The 26,376-nt window shown below is 48.2% G+C and overlaps 1 protein-coding gene across 4 annotated transcripts in view; it reads right to left on the bottom strand.

The window, feature by feature from the left end:
* The window catches only part of CEP72 (centrosomal protein 72), an 83,023-nt gene that overhangs the window by 40,986 nt on the left and 15,661 nt on the right, over positions 1 to 26,376 (bottom strand). For 2 of the 4 annotated variants that reach the window (XM_037799374.1, XM_037799375.1), the window contains exons 2-4: positions 18,365 to 18,492; positions 17,346 to 17,538; positions 9,974 to 10,082 (exon numbers count right to left, since the gene is read on the bottom strand). In XM_037799374.1, coding sequence (XP_037655302.1) covers positions 9,974 to 10,082; positions 17,346 to 17,538; positions 18,365 to 18,492 — 430 coding nt within the window. Of the gene's footprint in view, positions 1 to 9,973; positions 10,083 to 15,580; positions 15,790 to 17,345; positions 17,539 to 18,364; positions 18,493 to 26,376 lie in introns of those variants that run through there. The other 2 variants (XM_037799376.1, XM_037799377.1) reach the window with 2 other exon arrangements.

The raw sequence follows: 26,376 nt of genomic DNA, 5'->3' as shown, positions 1-26,376 counted from the left end.
ACAACACACCCAAACTTAGTGCACCAACTGAACCCCAGAAGAATCAGATCTCCACACACCACAAAGACAAAGTTGGGGAGAACCAACTTAAAGGGAACAGGAGACTCGCAGACGCCATCTGCTGGTTATTTAGAGAAACTGTACGCCACCAAGCTGTAGTTCTGGCAAAATAGAGATCAAGTAATGCAAATGCCAAGAGGCCAAAAGCAACAGAAAATATTAAAGCATATGATAAAACCAGATGATATGGAGAACTCTGCGGTCGCAGTTGATTTGTCTGGGGGGGGGGCGGCCGGTTGCTGAACCCTCGGCTCTCGGCGTTGCTCGGAGGGTACCGGCGGCGGGGGCTCTTTCCCGGAGGCGAGGGCGAGGCGGGGGACTGGGCCCGGTCCCCGGCGGAGGCGTGCAAGGTGTGGAGGGCGGCGAGAAGGGAAAGACAAGACACTCTTCCTCCAGTAGGGGTAGAACAAAAGGGGGGTTTATTCAGGGGGGTAAAGCCAAGAGCGTTTATTAGGGGTGAGCACAGGTTATATAGGCTGGCATAGAGGGCGGGGGTTGTTACAAGCCAATGCTGAGGGGATAAAGGCTAGGATTGGTTCTGAGAGGGTGCGGAGGTTAGGATTGGTTCTAAGAGAGCACGGAGGTTGTTTGAAAAGGGGCGGGAGTTGCTCTGGCAACGGTGTCTGGCAACAATGTATGCGCACTGGTGGTGATGGGAGTTGCACTGGCAACGGGGAGTGTCCGGGCAAGATAAGGGGGTGGGGAAAAGGCGGTTCCCTCCGGCAAGCCTCCCCTAACGGTGGTATTTTGGGTGAGGAAATGGGGCCTGCCTCCGGCCTCACTTTCTCAGGCCTGGGGGGCAGTGGAGGGTGCTGTCGCCCGTGCCCACCACCCTCCCCAGGGGCTGATCAGGTCCCCCAGCCCAGACCCGCCAAGTCGAAGCACGTAATCAGTATCCCGCAGAACTCAAACCCAAACACCCAAATCAAAAGATCAGAAGAGACACAGTACTTGGCGCAATTAATCAAAGAACTACAGACAGACAATGAGAGCATGGCACAGGATATAAAGGACATAAAGAAGACCCTAGAAGAGCATAAAGAAGACATTGCAAGAGTAAATTAAAAAATAGAAGATCTTATAGAAATAAAAGAAACTGTTGGCCAAATTGAATCTTGAAGACAACTGTATAAAAATGTAGCTTATGAGGGGTGACAATGGGATTGGGAAAGCCAAAAGGACCACACTCCCCTTTGTCTAGTTTATGGATGGATGAGTAGAAAAATAGGGGAAGGAAACAAACAAACAAACAGACAAAGGCACCCAGAGATCTTTTTTACTTTAATTGCTCTTTTGACTTTAATTATTATTCTTGTTATTTTTGTGTGTGTGCTAATGAAGGTGTCAGGGATCGGTTTGGGTGATGAATGTACAACTATGTAATGGTACTGTAAACAACTGAATGTACGATTTGTTTTGTATGACTGCGTGGTATGTGAATGTATCTCAATAAAATGAAGAAAAAAAAAGACTCTGGATACTCATAATATAAGATTAGAGGAAGCTGAACAACAACACAGCCTCCTCGAGGACCACAGAATGGAAAATGAAAGAACAAAAGAAAGAATGGGGAAAAAAATCGAAAAAATCAAAATGGATCTCAGGGATATGATAGATAAAATAAAACGTCCAAATTTAAGAATCATTGGTGTCCCAGAAGGGGAAGAGAAGGATAAAGGTCTAGACAGAGTATTCAAAGAAATTGTTGGGAAAAACTTCCCAAACCTTCTACACAATATAAATACACAAAGTATAAATGCCCAGCAAACTCCAAATAGAATAAACCCACTCCAAGACATATTCTGATCAGACTGTCAAATACTAAAGAGAAGGAGCAAGTTCTGAAACCAAGATAAAAGCAATTCACCACATACAAAGGGAACAACATAAGACTAAGTTGTGACTACTCAGCGGCCACCATGGAGGCGAAAGGCAGTGGCATGACATATTTAAAATTCTGAGAGAGAAAAATTTCCAACCAAGAATACTTTATCCAGCAAAACTCTCCTTCAAATTTGAGGGAGAGCTTAAATTTTTCACAGACAAACAAGTGCTGAGAGATTTTGCTAATAAAAGACCTGCCCTACTGGAGATACTAAAGGGAGCCCTACTGACAGAGAAACAAAGAAAGGAGAGAGAGAGAGAGAGAGAATTTTAACAGACATATATAGAACATTACATCCCAGGTCACCAGGACATACATTCTTCTCTGGTGATCACGGGTCTTTCTCCAGAATGAACTGTATGCTGGAACATAAAAGAAGCCTCAATAAATTAAAAAAAAAAAAAAAAATTGAATTTTTCAAAGCACATTCTCTGATCACGATGGAATATAAATAGAAGTCAATAACCATCAGAGACTTGAAGAATTCACAAACACCTGGAGGGTAAAAATGAGGGGGAGATGAAAACATTCCCAGATAATCAAAACCTGAGGGACTTCATCACCAGTAGATCAGTCCTATAAGAAATGCTAAAGGGAGCTGAGCAGGCTGAAAGGAAGGCGCACTAAATAACTGACTGAAAGTACACGAAGAAATAAAGATTTCCAGTAAAGATCACATGGTAAATATAAATACCACTACTGTATTTTTGATTTGTAACTCCACTATTTACTTCCTACAGGATCTAAAATACATAAACTGTAATGATAAATCAGTGGTTTTGGACTCAATGTAAAATATGTAATTTTTGACAAGAACTACATAAAGGTTGGGGAATGATGGAGTATAGGAACATAGTTTATGTGTCCTATTGAAGCTAAGTTGGTATCAAAGAAAAACAGGATTGTTATAGATTTAAGAGGTTAAATGTAACCCCACGGTAAACACAAAGAAAGTATCAGAGAATATGACCAGAAAGATGAATAGTTGAGTAGGGGTTATGAGAAGTGGGGGAAGGGGCAATGGGGAGTTAAGAAATGAGTGTAGGGTTTCTGTTTGGGGTGAAGGGAAATTTCTAGTAATGGATGGAGGGAAGGTGATGGCATTGCAACATTCTAAATGTGATTAATCCCACTAATGGAAGGCTAGGGAGGGGATGGAATGGGAAGATTTAGGCTGTATATATGGTTACACAATTGAAAAAAAAAAAAAAAAAAGACAGTCTAAATAGGTAATGACAATTAAATGGCAAGGATAATCCTGGATGGGATCTGAGGATGGAGGAGAGGAGGCTCAAAGGGACACAGGTGGGACATAAGGAAAAAAAAAAAAGGAAATATAGAATGTAAGCTTTGTATGAATGTTGAATTTCTTCAACTTCTTAGCTGCGCTTAATGGGACTGCATAAAAGAATGTTCTTGTTCATGGGAAATGTATATGTGAATTATACTGTTTGTTCAAAGATGTGTGCAGCTACCTCTCATATGTTCAGAGGACAGAGCAATAAATGATGGATGATAGATAGGAAGGGAAAGAAAGAAATGGAGGTGTGACAGGATGTTAAAGTTGGTGGATCGGGGTATCGGGAGGGGGGTCGGGGTGTGCTGGAATTCCGTGTATGGGGTTTGTATTGTTTTTGCAACTGTTCCTGTAAGTTTGAATTTATTTCAAAATAAAATTTAAAAAATAAAATAAAATAAGGGGAAAAGTAGCACATGATCATCTCACCTGGTTCAGAAAAAGCATTTAACAAAATCCACACACTTTCATCATAAAAACACTCAACAAATTAAGAACAGAAGGTAATTCCCTCAACCTGACAATGAGCATTGATGAAAACCCCACAGCAAACATCAAACCTAGCATGAAAGGCTGAAAGCTTCCCCTGAGGTCAGCAGTGAGACAAGAGTGCCCACTCTCGCCACTGCTATTCAACGCTGTACTGCAGTGTTGGGCTATTAGGCAAGAAAAAACATAAAAGACATCCAAATCGGAAAGGAAGACGTAAAACCACCTCTTTTCACAGGTGAACTGCTCTTCCATAGAAAAAACCCAAAAGAGTACATGCACAAAAAAAGATATGTTAGAGCTAAAAAATGAGTTCAACAAAGTTGCAGGATATAAGATCAGTTGTCTTTCTATACACAATACATTAACAATGAACAACACGAAAAAGACATTAAAAAAACATTTCCACTTACAACAGCATCAAAAAAGAACAAAATGCAGAGAAATTTATGTGTTTAAACAAGGTAGTGCAAGATGTATGCTGGAGGCTATGAAACATTGCTGAAAGAAGTTAAAGAAGACCTAAATAAATGGAAGGACATCCAATGCTCATGAAGTAGAAAACTTAATCTTGTTAAATGTCAATACTACCCAAAGCAACCCACAAACTCTACACAATCACTATCAAAATTCCAACAGACTTTCATACAGAAATGAAAAAGCCGAGCCTCGAATTCACATGGAATAGCAAGGAGCCCCCAAAACCCAAAACAATTTTGAAAAGAACAAAGTTGGAGAAATCACACTTCCCAATTTCAAAACTTACTAGAAAGATTCAGTAATCAATTGAGTATGGGACTCGAGGACGGAAGCAGATGGCAGCATAGAGAGGAGTAGGAGTTAGTCCCCCCGGAGCAATTAATAAATGTGCCAGTTTGAATGTATTGTGTTCCCCAAACGCCATTATCTTTGATGTAGTCTTGTGGGGCAGACGTTTTGGTAATGATTAGATTTGCTTGGAATGTGCCCCACCCAGCTGTGGGTGATGACTCTGATGAGATATTCCCATGGAGGCGTGGCCCCGCCCATTCAGGGTGGGCCTTGATCAGTGGAGCCATATAAATGAGCTAACTCAGAGAGAAGGAACTCAGTGCAGCTGTGAGTGACGTTTTGAAGAGGAGCAAGCTTGCTAGAGAGGAACGTCCTGGGAGAAAGCCATTTTGAAACCAGAACTTTGGAGCAGACGCCAGCCACATGCCTTCCTGGCTAACAGGTTTTCTGGACACCATTGGCCATCCTCCAGTGAAGGTACCCGATTACTGATGTGTTACCTTGGACACTTTATGGCCTTAAGACTGTAACTGTAGCCAAATAAACCCCCTTTTTATAAAAGCCAATCCATCTCTGGTGTTTTGCATTCCGCAGCATTAGCAAACTAGAACAATAAACAACCAGGAACAACTAGTAAATGATCTGGAATAACTGCTGGGGACAACTGTGACTGTCCACACATCATGCACCAGCCTGGATTAGGAGGAATGCCTGAGATTGCAGCATAGAATCTGTAAGTAAAAACTGCGGATCCAAGCCAGGAGTCCCCTCCCCTACAGCAGCCCGAACTGCAAAGCCTCACTGAGATCGAGAGCAGCACTCTCTGAACAAGCGAATATTCCTCAGCCCAGTTCCAACTGGGGTTTTAACTGGCAAATGTGGACTGCTCAATGCAAGATCCCAACAAGCAGACAGAGGCTTTTAGTGATGACTGACCTTGAAGATGCAGGGGACTTCTCTGTCCCAGGAGGGGAGCCCAGAGGACCACGTGCTATCTCTGGCTGGCAGGTGAAACTGGGGGCCATGGAGTGGCCCTGAAAGGGGGCTTTCTGTCCCTTTTTCTCTCTCTCTACCTGAGTGGCTCAGTGGAGAAAGCTGCAGCCATTTTCAGTTCGCAGCTCTGACCCAGACAAAGGTGGAGACAGCAGAGTCAGAGAGACAAAGAGGCTATTTAAATGCAAATGAAAACTCCCTGTGAGGTGTATCTTCCCTAAGAGGAAAGAGGTGGTGCCCAGCTCTACTACCTGCCTTCCAAGAACCAGATCCCAGAGCCTGGGGGAAAACAGCCAAGGGCCACACCTCCTTACATCAGTCTGGAGCTACAGGCTGACAGGTGCCACCTGCTGGGCAGGTTAGGAAAAAGTACAGAGACTTGAGGCATCACAGAGTGTGTCAATCTTCTAAGACACACCATTAGGGAAACCTGGTGCTGAATATTTCCTCCTTCTGGGTCCTGAGCCAGTTCTGGTCTGGGAAAACCTGAATATGGTAATGAAGGAAACCAGATGCCTAGACAACAGAAAACTACAACCTACACTAAGAAAAACAAAGGTATGGCTCAAAGAAACAAACTTACACTTCAACTGAGATACAAGAATTGAAACAACTAATGCTATATCAATTCAAAAAGTTTAGGGAAGATATGGCAAAAGAGATGAAGTGTATAATGAAAACCCTGGGCATACATAATGTAGAAATCGAAAGTTTGAAAAAACAACTGGCAGAATCTATGGAAATGAAAGGCACAACACAAGAGATGAAAGACACAATAGAGACATACAACAGAAGAGTTCAAGAGGCAGAAGAAAACACTCATGAACTGGAGAACAAGGCACCTGAAGTCCTACACACAGAAGAACAAATGGGAAAAAGAATAGAAAAATATGAGGAATGTCTCAGGGAATTGAATGACAACATGAAATGCCTGAATGTACGTTTCATGGGTGTCTCAGAGGGAGAAGAAAAAAGGTAGAAGCAATAATAGAGGAAATAATCAATGAAAATTTCCCATCTCTTATGAAAGACATAAAATTACAGATCCAAGAAGTGCAGCATACCCCAGACAGAATATATCTGAATAGGCCTACACCAAGACACTTAGTAATCAGATTATCAAATGTCAAAGACAAAGAGAGAATCCTGAAAACAGCAAGAGAAAAGCGATCCATCACATACAAAGGAAGCTTGATAAGACTATGTGTGGATTTCTCAGTAGAAACCATGGAGGCAAGAAGGAAGTGGTATGATGTATTTAAGATACTGAAAGAGAAAAACAGCCAACCAAGAATCCTATATCTGGCAAAACTGTCCTTCAAATATAAGGGCAAGTTTAAGATATTTTCTGACAAACAGAAAATGAGAGAGTTTGTGAACAAGATACCTGCTCTACAGGAAATACTAAAGGGAACACTACAGACAGATAGGAAAAGACAGCAGTGAGAGGTTTGGAACACAATTTTGGGTGATGGTAGCACAGCAATGTAAGTACACTGAACAAAGATGACTGTCAGTACGGTTGAAAGAGGAAGGTTAGGAACATATGGGAAACCAGAAGAAAAGAAGAAAGATAAAGAATGGGGCTGTATAACTCAGTGAAATCTAGAATGCTCAACAACTGTGATAAAATGTACAAATATGTTTTTTTCATGATGGAGAACAAATGAATGTCAACATTGCAAGACGTTAAAAACAGGCAGGTATTGGGGGGAAAATACAATCAATGCAAACGAGAGACTGTAATTAACAGAAACATTGTATTATGCTTCCCTTAATGTAACAAAGGCAATATACCAAAGCTAAATGCATATGGGGGGGTGGAATATGGGAGAGGTATGGGACTCTTGGCATTGGTAATGTTGCCTGACTCTTTATTCTACTTTAGTTTAATGCTATCTTTCCTTTTGTTGCTTTCCAGCTGTCATGTTTGGTTTTTTTTCTCTTTCTTTTGTCTTTCTACCTTCTTTGACTCTTCCTCCTGCTTTGCGGAAGAAATGGAGATGTCCTTATATAGATAGTGTTGATGGTGGCGAATACAGAAATACATGACTACACAGGGAACCATCAATTGTTTACTTAGGAAGGAATGTATGGTGTGTGAACAAAACTGTCTTTAAAAATGGGTTGATGAAGAAAGCTTGAGGGCACTATATTGAGTGAAATAAGTCAGACACATGAGGACAAATATTGTATGGTCTCACTGATATGAACTAAATTATAATATGTAAACTCATAACATGAAATATAAGCTACCAGGAAATAGAACGAGGCTAAAGAATGGGGAGTGGTTGCTTATTATGAGTAGAATGTTCAACTAGGTTGAACCTAAATGTTTGGAAATGGACAGAGGTGACAGTAGGACACTGTGAGAATAACTAACAGTGCTGAATGGTGGATGGATGTGGTGGAAAGGGGAAGCTCAGAGTCACATATTTCACCAGAAGGAAAGCTGAAGGTTAAAAGATAGGAATGTATAAAGCAGTGAATCTTGTGATGGACAATGTCCATGATTAACTGTACAAATATTAGAAATCTCTTTCATGAACCAGAACAAATGTATGACACTATAACTAGAAGTTAATAATAGAGGGGCACATAGGGAAAAAATATACCTATTGCAAACTATACACTACAGGTTAGTAGTATTTTAATGTTCTTTCATCAACAGTAACAAATGTACCATACCAATACTAAGAGTCTATAATGGAGATGGGATGGTTAGGGGTATGGAAGATTTGAGTTTCCTTTCTTTGTCTTTATTTCTTTTCTGGAGTAATGAAAATGTTCTAAAAATTGAAAAAAAAATTAATTGTGGTGATGGATGCACAGCTGTATGATGGTACCAGGGGAACCTGATTGTACACTTTGGATCTTTGGATAATTGTATAGTATGTGAACACTATCAATTGAAAAAAAATAAAAAAAAATAAAGAGTATGGGACTCATAAGGATTTTCATGTAGATCAATGCAATAACATTTAGAGTCCAGGAATAAACCCATACATATATTGCCAATGAGTTGTACCCCTAACTCACACCATATACAAAAATTAATTCAAAATTAATCAAAGGCTTAAATATAAGAACTAAAATTATAAAACTTTTTGAAGGAAACATAGGCATAAATCTTCCTGGCCTTGGATTAGGCAATAGTTTCTTAATATGACACCAAAAGTACAAGGAAAAAAAGAAAAAACAAATTGGATTTCATCAAGATTAAAAACTTTTCATACCCTCATCTCACACCAAAAACAAAAGTCAACTCATAATGGATCAAGGACCTAAACATAAGAGCTAATGCTATAAAACTCTGACAAGAAAGTAAAGAGCTGTATCTTAGGACCTTGTGGAAGGCAAAGGACTTTGTGATTTTACACCAAACGCACAAGCAACAAAAGAAAAAACAGATAAAATGGACTTCATCAAAATTAAAAGCTTTTGTGCCTCAAAGGACAGATCAAGAAAGTCGAAAACCCTACAGAATGGGATAAAATTGTTGCAAACCATATATCTTATAAGAATTTAATGTCCAGAACATAAAAAGAACTCGTACAACTCAACAAGACAAACCATCTGGTGAATGGTCAAAGGACTTGAATATAAATTTCTCTGAAGAAAATGGCCAATAAGCACATGAAAAGATGTTCATCATCATTAGCCATTAAGGAAATGCAAATCAAAACCACAATGAGATACCACTTCACACCCACAAGGATGGCTATAATTTAATAAATGGAAAATAATAAGTGTTGACAAAGATGCAGGATAACAGGAACCTTGGATTGTTAGGAATGTAAAATGGCACAGCTGCTGTGGAAGACAGTTTGGTTGTTCCTTAGAAAGTTAAATTCAGAGTTACCACATGACCTGGCAACTCCATACCTGGGTGTATCCCCCAAATAACTGAGAGCAGGGACTCAGACAACACCAACGCTCGCAGCAGCAGTATTTATGATAGTCAAAAAGTGGAAGCAACCCCAGTGCCCATCAGCAGGTGATGGATGAACAAGATGTGGGGTGCCATTCAGCCGTAAAACGAGATGGGTTGCGGCCACTTGCTCCAACCTGGATGCGCCCTGGAGACCTATTGAGTGAAACAAGCCAGGCGCAGACAGGCAGATAGCAGATGATCTGTTAGAAATACAGTAGTGAGTTACAAAACAGTGTCAATGTACTTACTGTCACAGAACTGTTCACTTAAAAGGTTAAAAAGACTTTTATGTCATATCTATTTATCACAATTAGAAATAAATAAGATTTAAATGTATTTATAGCAAAGGTGGAAAGCAGGAGAGGGTCCCGTCATCCCGGGCTGGGATAGAGCCCCAGCAGGCACCCCCACCCCACCCTTCTCCTCCTGCATGTCTGCCCTTCAAAAGGACAAGTGTACGCAGAAGTTTAAAGCTTCTAGTTCATATTTCATCAAATCTGAAAAACTTACTTCTCTGAAGTTCAACTATCACTTCTGTTCATACCTTCCAACTTTCAAAGCAGCTGGAGAACCATGCTTCGAGTCAAGCGATTTCTGGGGAGCAAAATGCAGCTGAGATGCTTTTCGTTCGCTCTCTCTTACAGGGCGATCATCTAGGAAGAAAATGACATCGCAGGGCTACCTCAGCAGCCCAGGGACAAGGACGCCCCAAGTGCCCCTTCCGGACACCCCAGGAGAGTGAAGGCGTCTGTCACCCGGTAGGGACGCAGTCCAGGTTGGCCCTGCCACTGGCTCGACCCTGAGACCGAGACCTTCCGTCCCTCGGGGCAGAGCCTGGGCACACTCTGGGATCAATGCTGGCACTGACAGCCACATATGGTGGTCCGGAAGATGCTGCAGTAGTGCAAGGAGATCAGAGTGGAGTCCAAGGAGCCAGCAGCTCCCAGACGGCTCACCACCCAGATGTGGCTGGGCAAAGGGGCCAAGAGCAGAAAGGAGGGGTGCGCGGGCACCACTCTCCTCCCACATTCACAAGTGTGTTGTCTGGTGTATCCTCACCTCACACATGCACACAGCTTAGGAGTACGCCGGGGACCACAGGGCGTGTGCACTGATCCTCAGGGCTGGTGCGAGCCAGAGGTCGGCACTGCTCCATGGCATGCCCTGGGCTTCAGAGGGGGCATCACAACTCCTGGAATTCCCCGAGGAGACGACTATTCCACCAGAGTTACCACTGTGCAGGGTGGTAGAGGCCCTCAGCTCCCCCACGAGAGCGTTTGTCCTAGCACACCCCAAAATGATACAATTATAGTAAAAATGAGTGAATGGTTAATACTGCAATGACGACTCTGAGAGTGAGAATCAAAGGGGGCCTGAGAATCCCATGGAGCATCCAAGGCCCTGTGAGCTGCACCCCTGCTGCAAGTGTCAGCAGAGAGGACACCCCCCACTACCCGCTGGCTCGGTGACCCCGGGGCTGGAACTCGCTGCTCCGCTCTCCCCAGACCCAGCCCTTCTGACCCCACCGCTCTCTCCCAGGTACCGGCCTGCAACCTGCCCCACAGCCACCAGCCAACGAGAGCCCTAGGCTTGTCCCCGCAGGCCATCGACCCTGACCGCCCCCGACATTCGCCGGCCAACCCGCCGTCCACATACAGAACACACTAGATTTGCCTCCTCGCCACAGCACTTGCTTCCCCATCCTCTCTGCCACTAAGTTAAGGTTTCACAAAAATCCCAAACACGTCAGGCTTCTGTTAAGATTATGCACGAACCAAACGAGCACTAGAAGAAAACAGGAAAATTATCCTAAAAACTGGGAGTGGGGAAAAGGTTCCGAAGACTCAAAGTCTAGATTTTATGCACGTATATTAGAAACTAAGAGTTACTTATGGGGAGAGGGTCAGGGCCAGGAGCGAATGTTCTCTAGATGAACCTGGTTTTATGACTTTGAATCCGGAACTATGTAAATATTTAATAAATTTTAAATTAAATTTTAAAAAATTAAAAACTGAAAACAGAAAGAAACTTAACTGTATATCAAGTTGGTGGTATATCCCATACAGAAAAGAATCATTTGACTCCAAAATACAGCATTTGGCTGTGCAGTGCTTATGGGATTTATCCTGAGAACAAGGGATCATAAAGTGATCAAGTTAGTACATTTAGGAAGCAAGATTTTTGCATAGGAGAAAAACATGAGAATAAAACAAAACAATAAACAAAAAAATTAAACCCTATTATCTTACATTAGAATTGGAAAGATAAGTATGAACTCATGGTTCATTTTTCTCTTTCTTGAAAAATACGAATTTCCCACCCTATGAGGTCTACCTTCTGGGAAGCACTGACGCCCCGGTAGCAATGGACGGAGCCAGACTGTGGTCTCTAAACACCATTTCCCACTAAAAGCAACCAGGACTCCTTGGAGAAAGGAAGTGTCCATGAAAAGCCTGGTAGAATTGTCTCAAAGAGTCAAAGAAGCCAACTGAAAGGGTTCCCCACTTGCCAAAGGTAGAGCAATTTCAGCACCAAAAGGAATAGAATCTGTGATGAAATGAAACACATCAAATATGTTAAATCTATGCGTTTTGCTGGCACTCTGAAGGCTGCAAGGGCACCTGAGCCAGTGCCCGGAAAAGCTCTGGGTAAAGGGGAGAGCCAGGCACCTGCCCACCCTCCGCCCTGACTGTACCAGGCAGGCAGGCAGCCGCCCGCCTTCTCGGAAGTGGCCCAGCCGACAGCGCAGAGGAGGCAGAACCAGGTTGGAAGCACCCTGTACCCCAATGACATCACATTTAGGCGATGACACTCGCCAGTGCTGAAGCTGCTGGGTGGAAGGTGGGTAGGGGTCTGCACTGGGCAGAGCAGGCCGACCACACCTGGACAGGTGCACACGGACAGAACGCCCACCCTAAGCCCAACTGCAACTGCCTCCAGCTCTAACTGCGTCCTCGGAGACGAGCTACCACCATCAGGAAGAAATCTGCCAACTGTAGAATGGCAAAGTCTACTGGACAAGTGACCCTACTTCTTCAACAAATAAATGCAGGGGCTAAAAAGACACTTAGAAGATATATCAGCCAAATGCAATGTGTGAACATTATTTGAAAATTATGTTGATTTGAAAAGAACAACTGTAAAAGACATCTCTGAGACAACTGGGAAAACATGAACGTGAAACCACTGGAAAGGAGCCCTTACAGGCAAGCGATGTGAACCCAGGCGTTCACCACGGCAGGCACGGCCCCCCATCCCAGCGAGAGGGGGCAGACGGCCTGCCAGATGCTGAAACAGTCGGAGATGGCGGTGAGCACGTCACATTCATTAGACTGTTCTACTTGTGTGTACTTGACATTTCCCATAATGGAAATCTAAAGAAACCACCCATGGCTTCCGATTATCCACAAATAAAGTCTAGAATCCTTAGCCAAGCGCTGAGGGCCCTCGGGAATGGGACCCTGCCCTTCCTCAGCTGCCCTGTGGGCCTGGGGCCACCCGCCACCCAATCCTGAAGCCCCCTTGGAGGCTGACCGCACCCTTGAAGCAGCATCTGGAGGATGGGCAGGCCTCCCAGACCAGGCAGCCCCTCACCCCCTGGAGGTCCCAGGCCTGTGGTCCTCTCAGCTTCCCAGCGCTGTGGGTTGATGAGGCTGTCCCCGAGCCCAAGGGACAAAAGCTGGACCTCCCAAGGTCCTCCCCAATCTGCTCACCAACGTGCCTCGCACACTACAGAACTCCAAAAATTAACAGTCAGCAGCTGCTCTAGAGCCTTGTCACCTGGAGGCCCGATGGATGCCCTGTGGCCAGGCCTCATGGCCGCATGCGGACTAAAGTGATTTGAACATTTAGAGCTGTTGGTCGTTTAACCTCTTCATGCCTGTCTTCATCTATAAAAAATAAGATTGGACCAAATAACCCTTCAACTCCCAGGTAGATCCAGGTTGTTTCTGGAATAGGCCGCCTCCCCCTCAGGGCAGAGTCTGCCAGGACTCACCAGTCGCCGAGTGGAGGGAGCACCAAGAATGGGCAGCAGGGACGGCATGAGCCCGGGCGGACAGCAGCCTGTGTGCCCACTGCCAAGGCAGATGGGGGGGGTGTGCCTCCTACCACATGCCGCCCCTTAGACACCTCCAACTCCAGGGTCCATCCGCCCATCGTGGGCAGGGGCTGGGCCCAGCGGCCGTTCTGCATCGTTCCGGTAAACCCACCATTCCCGCAACAACTGGGAATGCAATGCTTCTTTCTCGTGAGTGGACGTTATCTTTCATATGCAGAAAGACTAGTGTGCTTCTTCTCTATACCTACACTATCAGATTCTGAATCAAAATTTTAATGAAAAACGGAAAACAATGATTTAAGGCGAAAGATTCCAAAAATTACATAATAAAGGCTATAATGCTTCCAGAAAAGAACCAAATACAGCCATTTATAAGTAACTTGGTTAAAAGTCAAATAAAAGAACACAAGCATGTTTTCATCCCAAACACCTTAAAATGAAACACAGAAACTCCAAGCGGGTTTGAAGCTATGCAGTGTGACATGGGGCACAGCCCCAACTCCCCATCCTGCAGGCAGTTCCCGCAGCGCGGCTGCGCCCTCAGAGCCTCCGTCAGGGCCACAGGTGGCGGCACCAACACCTGCAGCTGCGTTCTCATGGACAAGAACCTACCTCTTGCCAAGCAGGGTGTGGGTGGCCGAGGCACGCTGGCCAGACTTGAAAGGACAGAAGCGGGTTTCAACCACGACCTCGACATTTACCACACGGACACTTTGAGGACAAACATCCTCAATGAAAAATGATTCTGGGTCAAAGTCTGGGGAAAAGCCTAGTTTCCCTAGGCGCACAGGAGACGCAGACAGCCTGACTTCCTCCTGGTTTTGGTCTGCTAATGCGGCCGTTATGCAAAATACCAGAAACAGGCTGGCTTTTATAAAGGGGGCTTATTTGGTTACAAATTTACAGTCTGAAGGCCATAAAGTGTCCACATTAAGGAATCAACACGAGTATACCATCACCGAGTAAAGGCCAGTGGCATCTGGAAAACCTCTGTCAGCTGGGAAGGCACGTGGCTGGCATCTGTTGATCCCAGGTTGTGTTCCAGCTCCTCTCTCACCTTCTGTGCGTTCTTCAAAATGAGGCGTTTTGTCCTCTCTCGGCTTCTCAGGAGCAAACACTGGGCTAGCATCTCCAGTGTCAGCAAAAGTCTGCTTTTAGTGGCCATCTCCAAAATGCCCCACTCAGCTGCTCTCAGGTCCTTCTGTTTGTGAGCTCTTTTATAGGACTCCAGTGATTAAATCAAGACCCACCCTGAATGGACAGGGTCCACACCTCCATGGAAATAATTTAATCAAATGTTTCACTCACAGTTAACTGAATCACATCTCCATGGAAACAAAGGATTCCAACCTAATCAATGCTAATACGTCTATTCCCACAAGATTGCATTAAAGAACATGGCATTTTGGGGGACATAATACATCCAAACCAGCAATTTCCCCAGCCCTCGCTGAGCCAAGCACGTACCCCCAGGATTTATGACATGCCTGCGCCACCAAGGGGAACAGGACTGCCCCCACCAGCCCCACCCCAGGCCTGTGCTGCCCTGGGGCAAGCAAGCAAAGGCCAGTTGTGCTCCTGATAAGTGTGCTGGGATGGGGGGCAGCCAGGGCTCAGGGCCTCGGGGACGGGGGCAGCCAGGGCTCAGGGCCTCGGGGACGGGGGCAGCCAGGGCTCAGGGCCTCGGGGACGGGGGCAGCCAGGGCTGGGGGGCAGACAGAGCTGGGGGGCAGCCGGGGCTCAGTGCCTCGGGGACGGGGGCAGCCAGGGCTCAGGGCCTCGGGGACGGGGGCAGCCAGGGCTGGGGGGCAGACAGAGCTGGGGGGCAGCCGGGGCTCAGTGCCTCGGGGATGGGGGCAGCCAGGGCTCAGGGCCTCGGGGACGGGGGCAGCCAGGGCTGGGGGGCAGACAGAGCTGGGGGGCAGCCGGGGCTCAGTGCCTCGGGGATGGGGGCAGCCAGGGCACAGGGCTGTTCTGCTGGTCCTTCAGGTCATTTTCAGGAAGTTGTTGAAAACTTGTTCTGGCTTTTGGTTATTAAATGGGCAGTTTTCTAGAAAATGGTCAAACCATGGCAAACTCGGGCATTCTTACCAGGGACCCTGTAAATGGATTTTACCCACGTCACTGATCCACATCGTTGCAACATGGGACGGGAACGAAGAGACGGCGCCTTTCATGCTGAAGAGCAGTTCTTCCTAGTCTCTCCAGAAGCCTCCCCAAGGTTCAGAATATAATTAAAGGTGCTAGGATACTGTTCACATATGCGCAGAAAACCACTCTGCCCCAGCACACCAGTCCTCCTGTGGACAGAGTAACATGTCAGGACACAACGGAGATGGCTCCTGGGCTGGCTGCTTGTGGGCTCCTTGGCCTCCTGGGTCCGTTTTCTCGACAGCAGGCCCGCCCACAGGGCTGCGGGAGGACTGGGGAAGGTCAGGCACCTTAAGGCCTCCCACAGCCCCTGACCCTGCAAGGCACCCATGTGTCAGGTAAAATGATTTACCTGGGAAAGCGGGACACAAAGGTGGGGTCCCGCCCTATGATGAGGCTCACCAGTGGCAAAGCCAGGATAGACCTCAGTTTACCTAGCCCACAGTGTCCAACAAGTGAAGGCAAAGCAGACACATGCACACACACACACACCTGCACACACCTGTGCAACCTGTCCACATGCCCACACACAAGCCTGCATACCCACATATACCTGCATGTACCTGCCCACAAACCTTCACAAACACCTGCACGCTCACCCACACTTCTGCACACACACCCACACATGGCCACAAGCACACCCACACCTACACACACCTGCACATACCTACACAAGCACCCACACACTCGCCTGCACACACAACTGCACACACATTTGCAAACATGTATTCTAAACTAGCCCCTTTTTTTTGTAAACATACAACTGACATTGCTATCTGGATTTCTTAGAAGAAAACCAAAATGGCCTAAGTGGCCTAGAAAACAATGCTCTATCAGGGCACATGCAGTCAGGGGAACTGCATTTTTGTTTTTGTTTTTGCTGACCTCGCTGTGCAGGCCAGGTGTGAGCCCAGTACAGTGAGGGAAACAGAGCGAGCACCTATGTGCTCCAGGGGGTCCAGGCACTGTCCTGAGAGCCCTCCTCCACTAAGCCATGTAACCCCCACCATGACCCCCAATCCCCACTGGACACCCAGGGCGCAAGCCCCAGCCCTTGCTGTCCCTGGCCTCCTGGGCAGCACCAGCAGGGCCCGGCCGCTGCTCACAGCAGCAGCTCATGGCGGGAGGTTGGGCAGAGCCGCCACTGGGGACTCCCTGAGCCCACAACCTCTCGACTGAGTGTGTCACAGAGGCCGGCTCCACCTACGGGCTTGGGCTCCTGGGCCCCTGTGGTGGTCACCACACCTGCCGACAAGATGTCATCCTCTTCCCTGTCACCTGGGAGCAGGGGTGCTGGCACAATGCCTTCTCATCCCGTATCCTTCCAGCTGGATGCAAAGCCAGGTGGAACCACATGTCTGGCTGGGTGAAGGAGAAGTCCATGCATGGTAACAGGGCCAAGAGGCATCTGGGAACAGGCCCAAGGTCAACCCGCTGGACGGTGGCGGCTCAGAGCACCGTGCAGCAGCCTGACCACGTCTGGCCTCCAGACGGACGGGGCCGCTCCAGGTTCCCCGGCCCCTCTAGGACAGCTGTCCCACCCACATCCATCCTGTAAGGAGACACAGGCTCTCTGGAGCTGAGTGCACGCAGGGACAGCAGAAAGCCTAAGAGGGAACCAACAGCACGATCGGGCCCAGAGCCAGCCTGCCAGCTGCCCTTAACAACACAAACATGACCGTCACGTCAGAGTGGTGGCTCCTACCTAGCTGCCTGAGTTTTGGGAGCATGTGCACGACAAAAAGGCGGTAATCAGATTCGTTTTTCACGACAGGGTTCAGCCGGAAGTCCACGTCCGTGAGCTCCGTGAGGGAGTACAGCCGGAACACTTCTGCTAGCGAGGAGATACAGTTGTAGTAGAGATTGAGACTTTCCAACATGATCAGGTACTGAATGCCCTGTGAACAGGAAAAAACACCAAGTTAGTTCACACTTTTAAAAATTAGTAAACTGGGCCAACAGTAAGAACCAACAGGCTATTGAATGCACCAGTCTACACGCACGCATCCTCAGGAACAGCACACAACCAAAAGGCGCTCTTGTATACTTGTGTTGCAGACACAGTTCAATGACCCGTAGCAGCACTAGGACAGCTAGAGTTTACCGAGAACACAGCCTGCACCGAGCTGAACAATTTGCACGAATGACTCCACTTAATCCACACACAGCCCTGTTAGGTAGGAACTGCTCCTGCTCCCATCTTACAGAGGGGAAGGTGAGGCTCAGGGAGGCTCAGAGATGGCCCGGTCCTGGGTGTGGCCTGGACTGGACCCACTCCCCAAGTCAGGGTGCCCCAATTTGACTAGAAGCACCAGGCCCCAGGGCAGTTACGCGCCCTCCTCGTGGAAAACCACAGCAATGTTTGTACCCCTCTTGCCACCTGCCATCGTCTGCAAGGTCTCACTCGCCCGGCAGACAGGAAGTGCAGTGAGGGGACAGAGAAAGGCGCGGCTAAGACAGCACGGGCCTGCACACCAGCCTCTGAGGCCTTATTTCACTCCTGCATCAGAGGGCTACGATTTTAGATGTAACGTAACGCCTTGGAGATGTAGACTAGGCAGACAGGAAAACAACACAACACTCGCAGTCACCGTAAGCCAGGGGTAACATACACAGCGTCACAAGCATCCCGCTACAGATCAGGCTGCAACATTCACCACAAATGCACCTTCCACTGCCACTAACAGCAAGAGGTTTTCTTTTAAGAAACAAACTGAAACTTACCTCTAGACTAACCAATGAGTTACGTGAGAGATCTAAAGATTTTAGACCTGTTAAATTCATCAGAGAATTTCCTAGGTGAGTAATCTTTTCTTGGTAAGTTCCAGGAATAGATAATGACTGAAGTTCAGCTAAGAACAGAAAATTATAAGATTTTAACTTTACTTTTAAAATAAATTACTATAATAAAAGCTCAAATCCTTAGTTTTTTAAATACAGCAGACATAAAAACGATCTGAGGAAAAGCAGCAGAATGTCAACTATTGATCAAATCACAGGTGGTCTTTATTTTCCCATTAATGCCATTCTATATTTTCCAGGTTTTCTTATAACAATATAGTAACTTTATAACACATTTTAAAAAGTCATTTCAAAAAATAATACCACTCACTCAGAGTCTAACTCTCAGTATTAACGAATAAGAACCGTAGGAAGCATTTACCTTCCGTTTCTCCCCAGCTTCACCCAAGCGCAGGCCCTGCCCTCCGCCCACTGCGCCAGGCTCCAAGGCCCTGGCCTGCGGACACCTGCTCCAGCAGCTCCCCCGGGCCCTAGCCCTTCACGGCCGGGAGGGGACCTGCCCTGCCTGGGGACCCGTCCGTTGGCTCCACCTGCACACGCGGGAGGGCATCTGCGCCCGGCCACTCAGACCACTCATCACCCACACACTGTGACGGACACGCCCGTGGTCACAAGGACAGTTAGAATTAGGGTACGCCAACATCTACTTTGAAAACATAAATTTCATTAAATTTTTCTCTCCTTCTATTATACCTAAAAACTCTCAATAACGTACACAAAGTGAACGTCAGAAGACTGAAAGGTGGACAGAAAGCCGCTGTCCAGGGACCCCAGCCCTCAGGGAACACGCAGCAGTGAATTCCCTGCTCTGACCTGTCTGGGCGCCCAGAAAGCTGGACAGAAAACGAAAGGTGAGCCTGCCGCTCTCCATGGCCGAAGGACCAGGACAGGGTGGTGTCGGACACCACCAGCCCCACCGCAGGCAAGCACCATGACCCGGGCACCTGACCCGCGACCTCCCCGCCCATGACCTCCATACAGCCAGCTCGGCAGGAGTGGGGTGGTGCCGGCCCCAACCGGCCAGCGGGCACCTGCGGGGGCTGCGAGTGTGCGCAGAGCGCCATGCACCGTCCAGCCCAGTAGGAACGAGGGATGCCTGCAGGCACAGTAACAAGCAACAGATTTGTTCTAGTTTGCTAACACGGCCAGAATGCAAAACACCAGAGGTGGATTGGCTTTTACAAAAGGGGGTTTATTTGGTTACAGTTACACAGTTACAGTTACAGTCTTAAGACCATAAAGTGTCCAAGGTAACACATCAGCAATCGGGTACCTTCACTGGAGGATGGCCAATGGTGTCTGGAAAACCTGTTAGCTGGGAAGGCACGTGGCTGGCGTCTGCTCCAAAGTTCTGGTTTCAAAATGGCTTTCTCCCAGGATGATCCTGTCTAGGCTGCAGTTCCTCAAAAGTGTCACTCTTAGTTGCACTTGGGGTATTTGTCCTCTCTTAGCTTCTCTGGAGCAAGAGTCTGCTTTCAACAGTCATCTTCAACCTGTCTCTCATCTGTAGCTCTCTCAGCTGCAGTGTCCCTCTTGGCTGTAGCTCCTCTTCAAAATGTCACTCTCAGCTGCACTGAGTTCCTTCTGTTTGTCAGCTCGTTTATATGGCTCCAGTAATTTAATTTAGACCCACCCTGAATGGGTGGAGTAACATCTCCATGGAAATTATCCAATCAGAGTCATCACCCACAGTTGGGCGGGTCGCATCGCCATGGAAACAGTCAAAGAATTACAATCTAATTAACACTGAAAGGTCTGCCCACACAAGATTACATCAAAGATAATGGCATTTGGGGGACATAATACATTCAAACTGGCACAAGATTCAAACAAGAGCCAGGATCTCTAATACCCAAAATGCCCAGGATACAACAAAAAATGGCCAAGAACCATGGAGTTTCCAATCTGAAAGGGAAAAGACAACCAAGAGAAACCAACGCCAAGACAACATGTGGTTAGAATCATCTGACAAGGATTTTAAAGCAATGGTCAGAAAAATATTCCAGTAATTATCAACACTCATAAAACAAATGGATAAAGTCTCAGCAAAGAAATATAAAATATAAAGGAGAGATGAACATAAATTTTAGAAATGAAAAAATCAATAATTAAAATTTTAAAATCACAAGCACTCAATAACAGAATGGGAGTGACAGAGGAGAGTAAACTCGAAGACAGAGCAATCAAAACCATCCAGTCTGAACAATGGAGGGAGGACAGACTGACGAACAGTGAGGACAACCTCAGGAACATCCAGGACAACAGAGATCCAACAGTCATGTCACTGAGATGACAAAAGGAAAGGAAAAAGACAGGCTAAAAAGGAAATTTGAAGAAATAATAACTGGAAACTTCCCAAATTTGGTTTATTAGTCAGGGTTTTCTAGGGAAACAGAACCAAAAGGAGATATCTGTAAGTATCATGAGATTTTTGAAAAATGTGTCTCATGCAACTGTGGGGACAAACAAGTCCAAATTCCATAGGGCAGGCTGCGAGCTGGGAGCTCCAATGAAGGTCCTCGATGAATTCCCCAGGAGATGCTGGCTGTGAGAAGCAGAGATGGAAAGTCCCTTTTCTGACTGCTAAAGTTATCACTTCTCCTTGTAAAGCCTTCAATGCATTGGATGAGACGTGTCTCATTGTTGAAGGCAGTTTCCTCAGTTGATTGTAGATGGATCAGCCATAGAGGCAATCAACTTAATGATGATTTAAATCCATGAAATATCCTCATATGCGGTCGCAGTTAAATCGTCTGGGGGGATGGCGGCCGGTTGCTGAACCCTCAGCTCTCGGCGTTGCTCTGAGGGTACCGGCGGCGGGGGCTCTTTCCCGGAGGCGAAGGCGAGGCGGGGGACTCGGCCAGGTCCCCGGCGGTGGCGTGCAAGGTGGAGGGCGGCGAGAAAGGAAAGGAAAGACACTCTTCCTCCAGTGGGGGTAGAACAAAAGGGACTTTATTCAGGGGTGAGCACAGGTTATATAGGCTGGCATGAAGGGCGGGGTTGGAGTAGGGGTGTAAGGGCCTTAAATGGTAATGCTGAGGGGAGAAAGGCTAGGATTGGTTCTGAAAGGACGCGGAAGCTGTTGCAGCGGGCGGGAGTTGCTCTGGCAACGGTGCATGCGCACTGGCGGTGGTGGGAGTTGCACTGGCAACGGGGAGTGTGCGGGCAAGATAAGGGGGTGGGGGAAAAGGCGGTTCCCTCCGGCAAGCCTCCCCTAATGGTTGTATTTTGGGTGAGGAAATGGGGCCTGCCTCTGGCCTCACTTTCCCAGGCCTGGGGGGCTGTGGAGGGCGCTGTCGCCCGTGCCCACCACCCTCCCCAGGGGCTGATCAGGTCCCCCGGCCCAGGCCCGCCAAGTTGAAGCACGTAATCAGTATCCCGCACTCATAGTAAATCAGGCCAGTGCTTGCTTAACCAGAGCACTGGGCACCATCACCTGGCCAGGATGACAAATTAACGTAACCATCACAGTCCACCCCATGTCAACTTGGCAGCCATACACATCTCCTTAAACTATACTTAATCTCCAAATAAAAATGACATATACTTCACCTAACAATATTCAACTGTCCTGTGTACAACCAGAAACACACTAACTCTCTACAGAATAGGATGTAAGTCCTTGGGTAATATTCACTCTTAAACTTGATCTCCTATAACCTAAATATTAAAATACAACATACTCATAACAAACTAAGGAGGAAATATTCATGCCATCACAATCCACGTTTCTGTACCTGGTTACATGGTTGTAGTTCATATTTATCACTACCTTCTTCCACTACCCATTCCATGTTCCCTTTACCCTCAGCAAGCACTTCAGCTGGCCGTGGTTCTTTGCCTGGTGGGGTGACCCAAACCTTCCTTCCTGAAGTCTCTTGGCCATTGGTAGTCCTGCCTGGATTGGGTTGTTGCAGTTTTCCATTGACTTTAATCACAGGACATGGTAGTACTAAGAGACGCCCCAGGGGATCTCCTGTATTCCAGGAAAACTCTTCTTTACCTCCATTGTGTAGTTGCAGTGCTATTTCCCCTTGATAGTCAGGATCAATCACCCCAGCCACTACAGTAATCCCCTTTCTTGCCTGTTGATTCAGAGGCATAAGAAGCCCAAAGTCGCCAGGTGGCAGCCTTAACTTCCCGTTCAATGGGATTATTGTGGTGTTTCCTGGTGGAAGCACTCCTCCTTTTGGAACTAAGACTTGTAAACCAGCAGAGCTTAAGCCTGCAAGGACAGGAAGCAAAAACTGACCTAGTGGATCACTAGGAGTGACAGTGAGTGGTGCCACTTCCACTTCCACCCCTTGATTCCTGGACCCGTGAATCCTGGCTATGGGAGAAACAGCACGGCGGGACACTGATTACGTGCTTCGACTTGGCGGGCCTGGGCCAGGGGATCGGCCACCCCTGGGGAGGGTAGTGGGTACGGGTGAACAGCGCCCTTCACAGCCCCCCGGGCCTGGGAAACTGAGGCCGGAGGCAGGCCCCATTTCCTCACCCAAAATACCACTGTTAGAAGAGGCTTGCCGGAGGGAACCGCCTTTTCCCCACCCCCTTATCTTGCCCGGACACTCCCCGTTGCCAGTGCAACTCCCATCACCACCAGTGCGCATACATTGTTGCCAGACACCGTTGCCAGAGCAACTCTCGCCCCTTTTCAAACAACCTCCGTGCTCTCTTAGAACCAATCCTAACCTCCGCACCCTCTCAGAACCAATCCTAGCCTTTATCCCCTCAGCATTGGCTTGTAACTACCCCCGCCCTCTATGCCAGCCTATATAACCTGCGCTCACCCCTAATAAACGCTCTTGGCTTCTTCACCCTCAAAGAACCGTGTCCTGCCTGTTCCTTCTCGCCGCCCTCCACACCTTGCACGCCTCCGCCGGGGACCGGGCCCAGTCCCCCGCCTCGCCCTCGCCTCCGGGAAAGAGCCCCCGCCGCCGGTACCCTCCGAGCAACGCCGAGAGCCGAGGGTTCAGCAACCGGCCGCCCCCCCCCCAGATAAATCAACTGCGACCGCAACTGGCACCCAACGTGGGGCACCTGCACTTGGAAGTCCTCTCCACGCAGCGGTCCAGTGACGCCACTCGCTCGCCCGGACGCCTCTCCAGCTCTCCTTCTCCTCGCCTGCAAGGTAAGGGCCGCCTCTCCCTCGCCGCTCCCGGAGCCGCCTCTCCCTCGCCGCTCCGCGTCAGGGGCCGCCTCTCCCTCGCCGCTCCGCGTCAGGGGCCGCCTCTCCCTCGCCGCTCCGGAGCCGCTCCTCCCTTCCCCACTACCCATTCTTCCGTCTGCCTCTCGTCCTTTTCTTCTATGACCCCCATTCCTCCTAACGCTCTCCCTCTTCCCCTCCATTACTTTGCTGTAGTCCTTTGTGTGTTTCTTTCTTTCTTTGGCGCCGTGTACCTCTTTGCAACCGCCCCCCCAGACTGCTCCAAAATGGCGAACTTCCTCCTTCTTCTTCTACTGAGGGGAGGAAGTGCTCTAGTGATGACGTCAGCCCTAAGCCGGGCCGGAAACCGCATGCACTTTACCCCGCCCTTTCACAGGGCGGAGCTAGTCCGCCATCTTATGCCTTAAGCCCCGCCCTTTCACAGGGCGGAGTTAGTCCACCATCTTATGCCTTAGACCCCGCCCTTTCGCAGGGTGGAGCTAGTCCGCCATCTTGTGCCTTGGACCCCGCCCCTTCCCAGGGCGGGGCTGGTCCGCCATCTTGTGTCTTAACCACGCCTACCGCGCCGCCATCTTGCGACGCTTGGGGCCTCCCACTTCCGCCTCCCCCTTCGACAAGCTCCCCCTCGGAGCCGCTACCGGCAGTTGCCGCTACTCCTCCCACCCTGCCGACTAACAACCCCTGGCTGCCTTCTACACCTCAAGGCAACCCTTAGGACAGCGCTGCCCCTACCCCCACTCCCGTGCCAGGCCCTCTACTTTGGGTGCACCCTGCTAAAAGTCGACTTAGGAAGATTTGCCCTGCAGTGCGGCTCTGGATCAGCCTAGCTTCAGATCTAGTCACCCTGGCTGTTCATGTATTCGGAGAGCCGCCGGAAAAAATTGTTTGGCCCCTGGACGCAGGCCAAACCCGCCTGCTTATACGTGATAACCTGGACATGCAAATTCTCTTAGAAGAATTTCAGGGGGAATTCAGCTGTCATTATCCTAGCCATCGGCTGTTACAGGGGCTCGCCAAGCTTCCCTTCCGCAGCCCCTTCCATCCTTTCCCTTCCTCTGTACCCATCCCGGGTGCCACTACCGTCTTCACTGATGCCTCCAAAACCCGTTTTGCCTTCCTCTCTTATTCTCAGGACCTCCCGGAACCCCGCCTATTCAGTTATGTCAACCTTCATTCAGTTCAAGTGGGGGAAATTCTGGCGGTGTCATACGCGCTAAACGCCCACTGCAACCACCCAGTAAACATTTTCACAGACAGCCTCTACACGTATCAGGTCTGCCGAGTCCTCGCGTTTTCCACCTTTTTCCCGGGAAACTCGGCCATTAATAAAGCACTTTCTGACCTCAGGAGCATCCTGGAGCATCGACAGGATCCTTGATTCATTAGCCACATTCGTAGTCACTCAGGCCTTCCGGGGCCCCTGGCTAATGGCAATAATATAGTAGACCAAGCGGTCTCAGCTCAGAATACCCAAGCTATGCTAACCCACACGGCAGCCCCTCCGGGGAATGCTGTTAACCAGGCCAAGTTATTGCATTCCAGGTTTCACTTTTCGGCTACGTCGTTACATCATCTATGTGGCCTCCCCCTAGATACCTGTAAACATCTTGTCCGCAATTGTGCAACTTGTGCGCCCTTTGCGCCGCTTGGCCCCCTGCAACCTCAGGGAGTCAACCCACGAGGCCTAAAACCCAATTCTAGATGGCAAATGGACGTAACTCCCGTTCCGTCCTTTGGACGCCTCAAGTATGTACATGTAATAATTGACACCTTCTCGGCCATGTGTTATGCAGTCCCCCTTGCCGGGGAAGCAGCCAAACACTGTATCAAAGCCCTAAAACAAGGAATTCTCTTCATGGGAGTCCCCTGGGACATAAAAACGGACAATGGGCCTGCCTATCGCAGTGCCTCCTTTGCGGCCTTTCTTCAGTTATATAACATCACCCATCATTTCGGCATCCCCTATAATCCTCAAGGTCAAGCCATTGTGGAAGCCGTCCATCGCCGCTTAAAAACACAAATTGAAAAAGAAAGGGCAATGCTCCCCCAGGCAACTCCAGGGGACCTTATCATAGCAGCCCTTATTCACCTTAATCTACTCACATTCAATAAAGAAGGGCTTTCGCCCCTACATACACATTGGGGGCCCTCGTATAGGCCCACCCAGGCCCCGATGGTTTACTGGAAGGACCCAGAGAATAATGCCTGGAAGGGTCCCTCCCCACTCCTCGCCCAGGGGCGCGGGTTTGCTTGTGTTTTCCCAGATGATGCAGCACAACCAATCTGGATCCCAGGAAGGGCAATCCGGCCCGCCACCAGCAACCACGCATCTAACGAGACGAGAATGCTGTCGTCTCCGCAACCTACTGCACCAGATGACAACAGTACACCTGGGCCTGGACCCCAGTCCGAGTGAACCCCCTTTTTCCACAGCCCTCCAGCCGCACCTCAGCTCCAACCAGCCGCACCTCAGCTGCAAACAACGCATCGCCAACCCCACCACCCCAACCTTTCTTACCCCCCTCTCGTTACTCCTCTCCCCTCCTCGGACTTATCCAAGCAGCCTTCACCTCAGTGAATTTCTCCAGCCCTAATCTTACCTCTTCTTGTTGGCTTTGCCTCTCCACCTCCTTCCCCCTATATGAGCCAGTTGCCTCCAACCTCTCCTTTTCGGAAAACACAGAGGACAGCCCTTCGGAATGCAATTGGAATACCTCTGCCGTCCCCCTAACCTTTCATTCAGTCTCCTTTACAGGAAAGTGCA

This window comes from Choloepus didactylus, chromosome 11 (assembly GCF_015220235.1).
Source record: "Choloepus didactylus isolate mChoDid1 chromosome 11, mChoDid1.pri, whole genome shotgun sequence".
In the NCBI taxonomy this organism is placed as follows: Eukaryota; Metazoa; Chordata; class Mammalia; order Pilosa; family Megalonychidae; genus Choloepus; species Choloepus didactylus.
The sequence above is the reverse complement of the archived record's forward strand: the minus strand, read 5'-3'. Positions and strand labels throughout refer to the sequence as shown.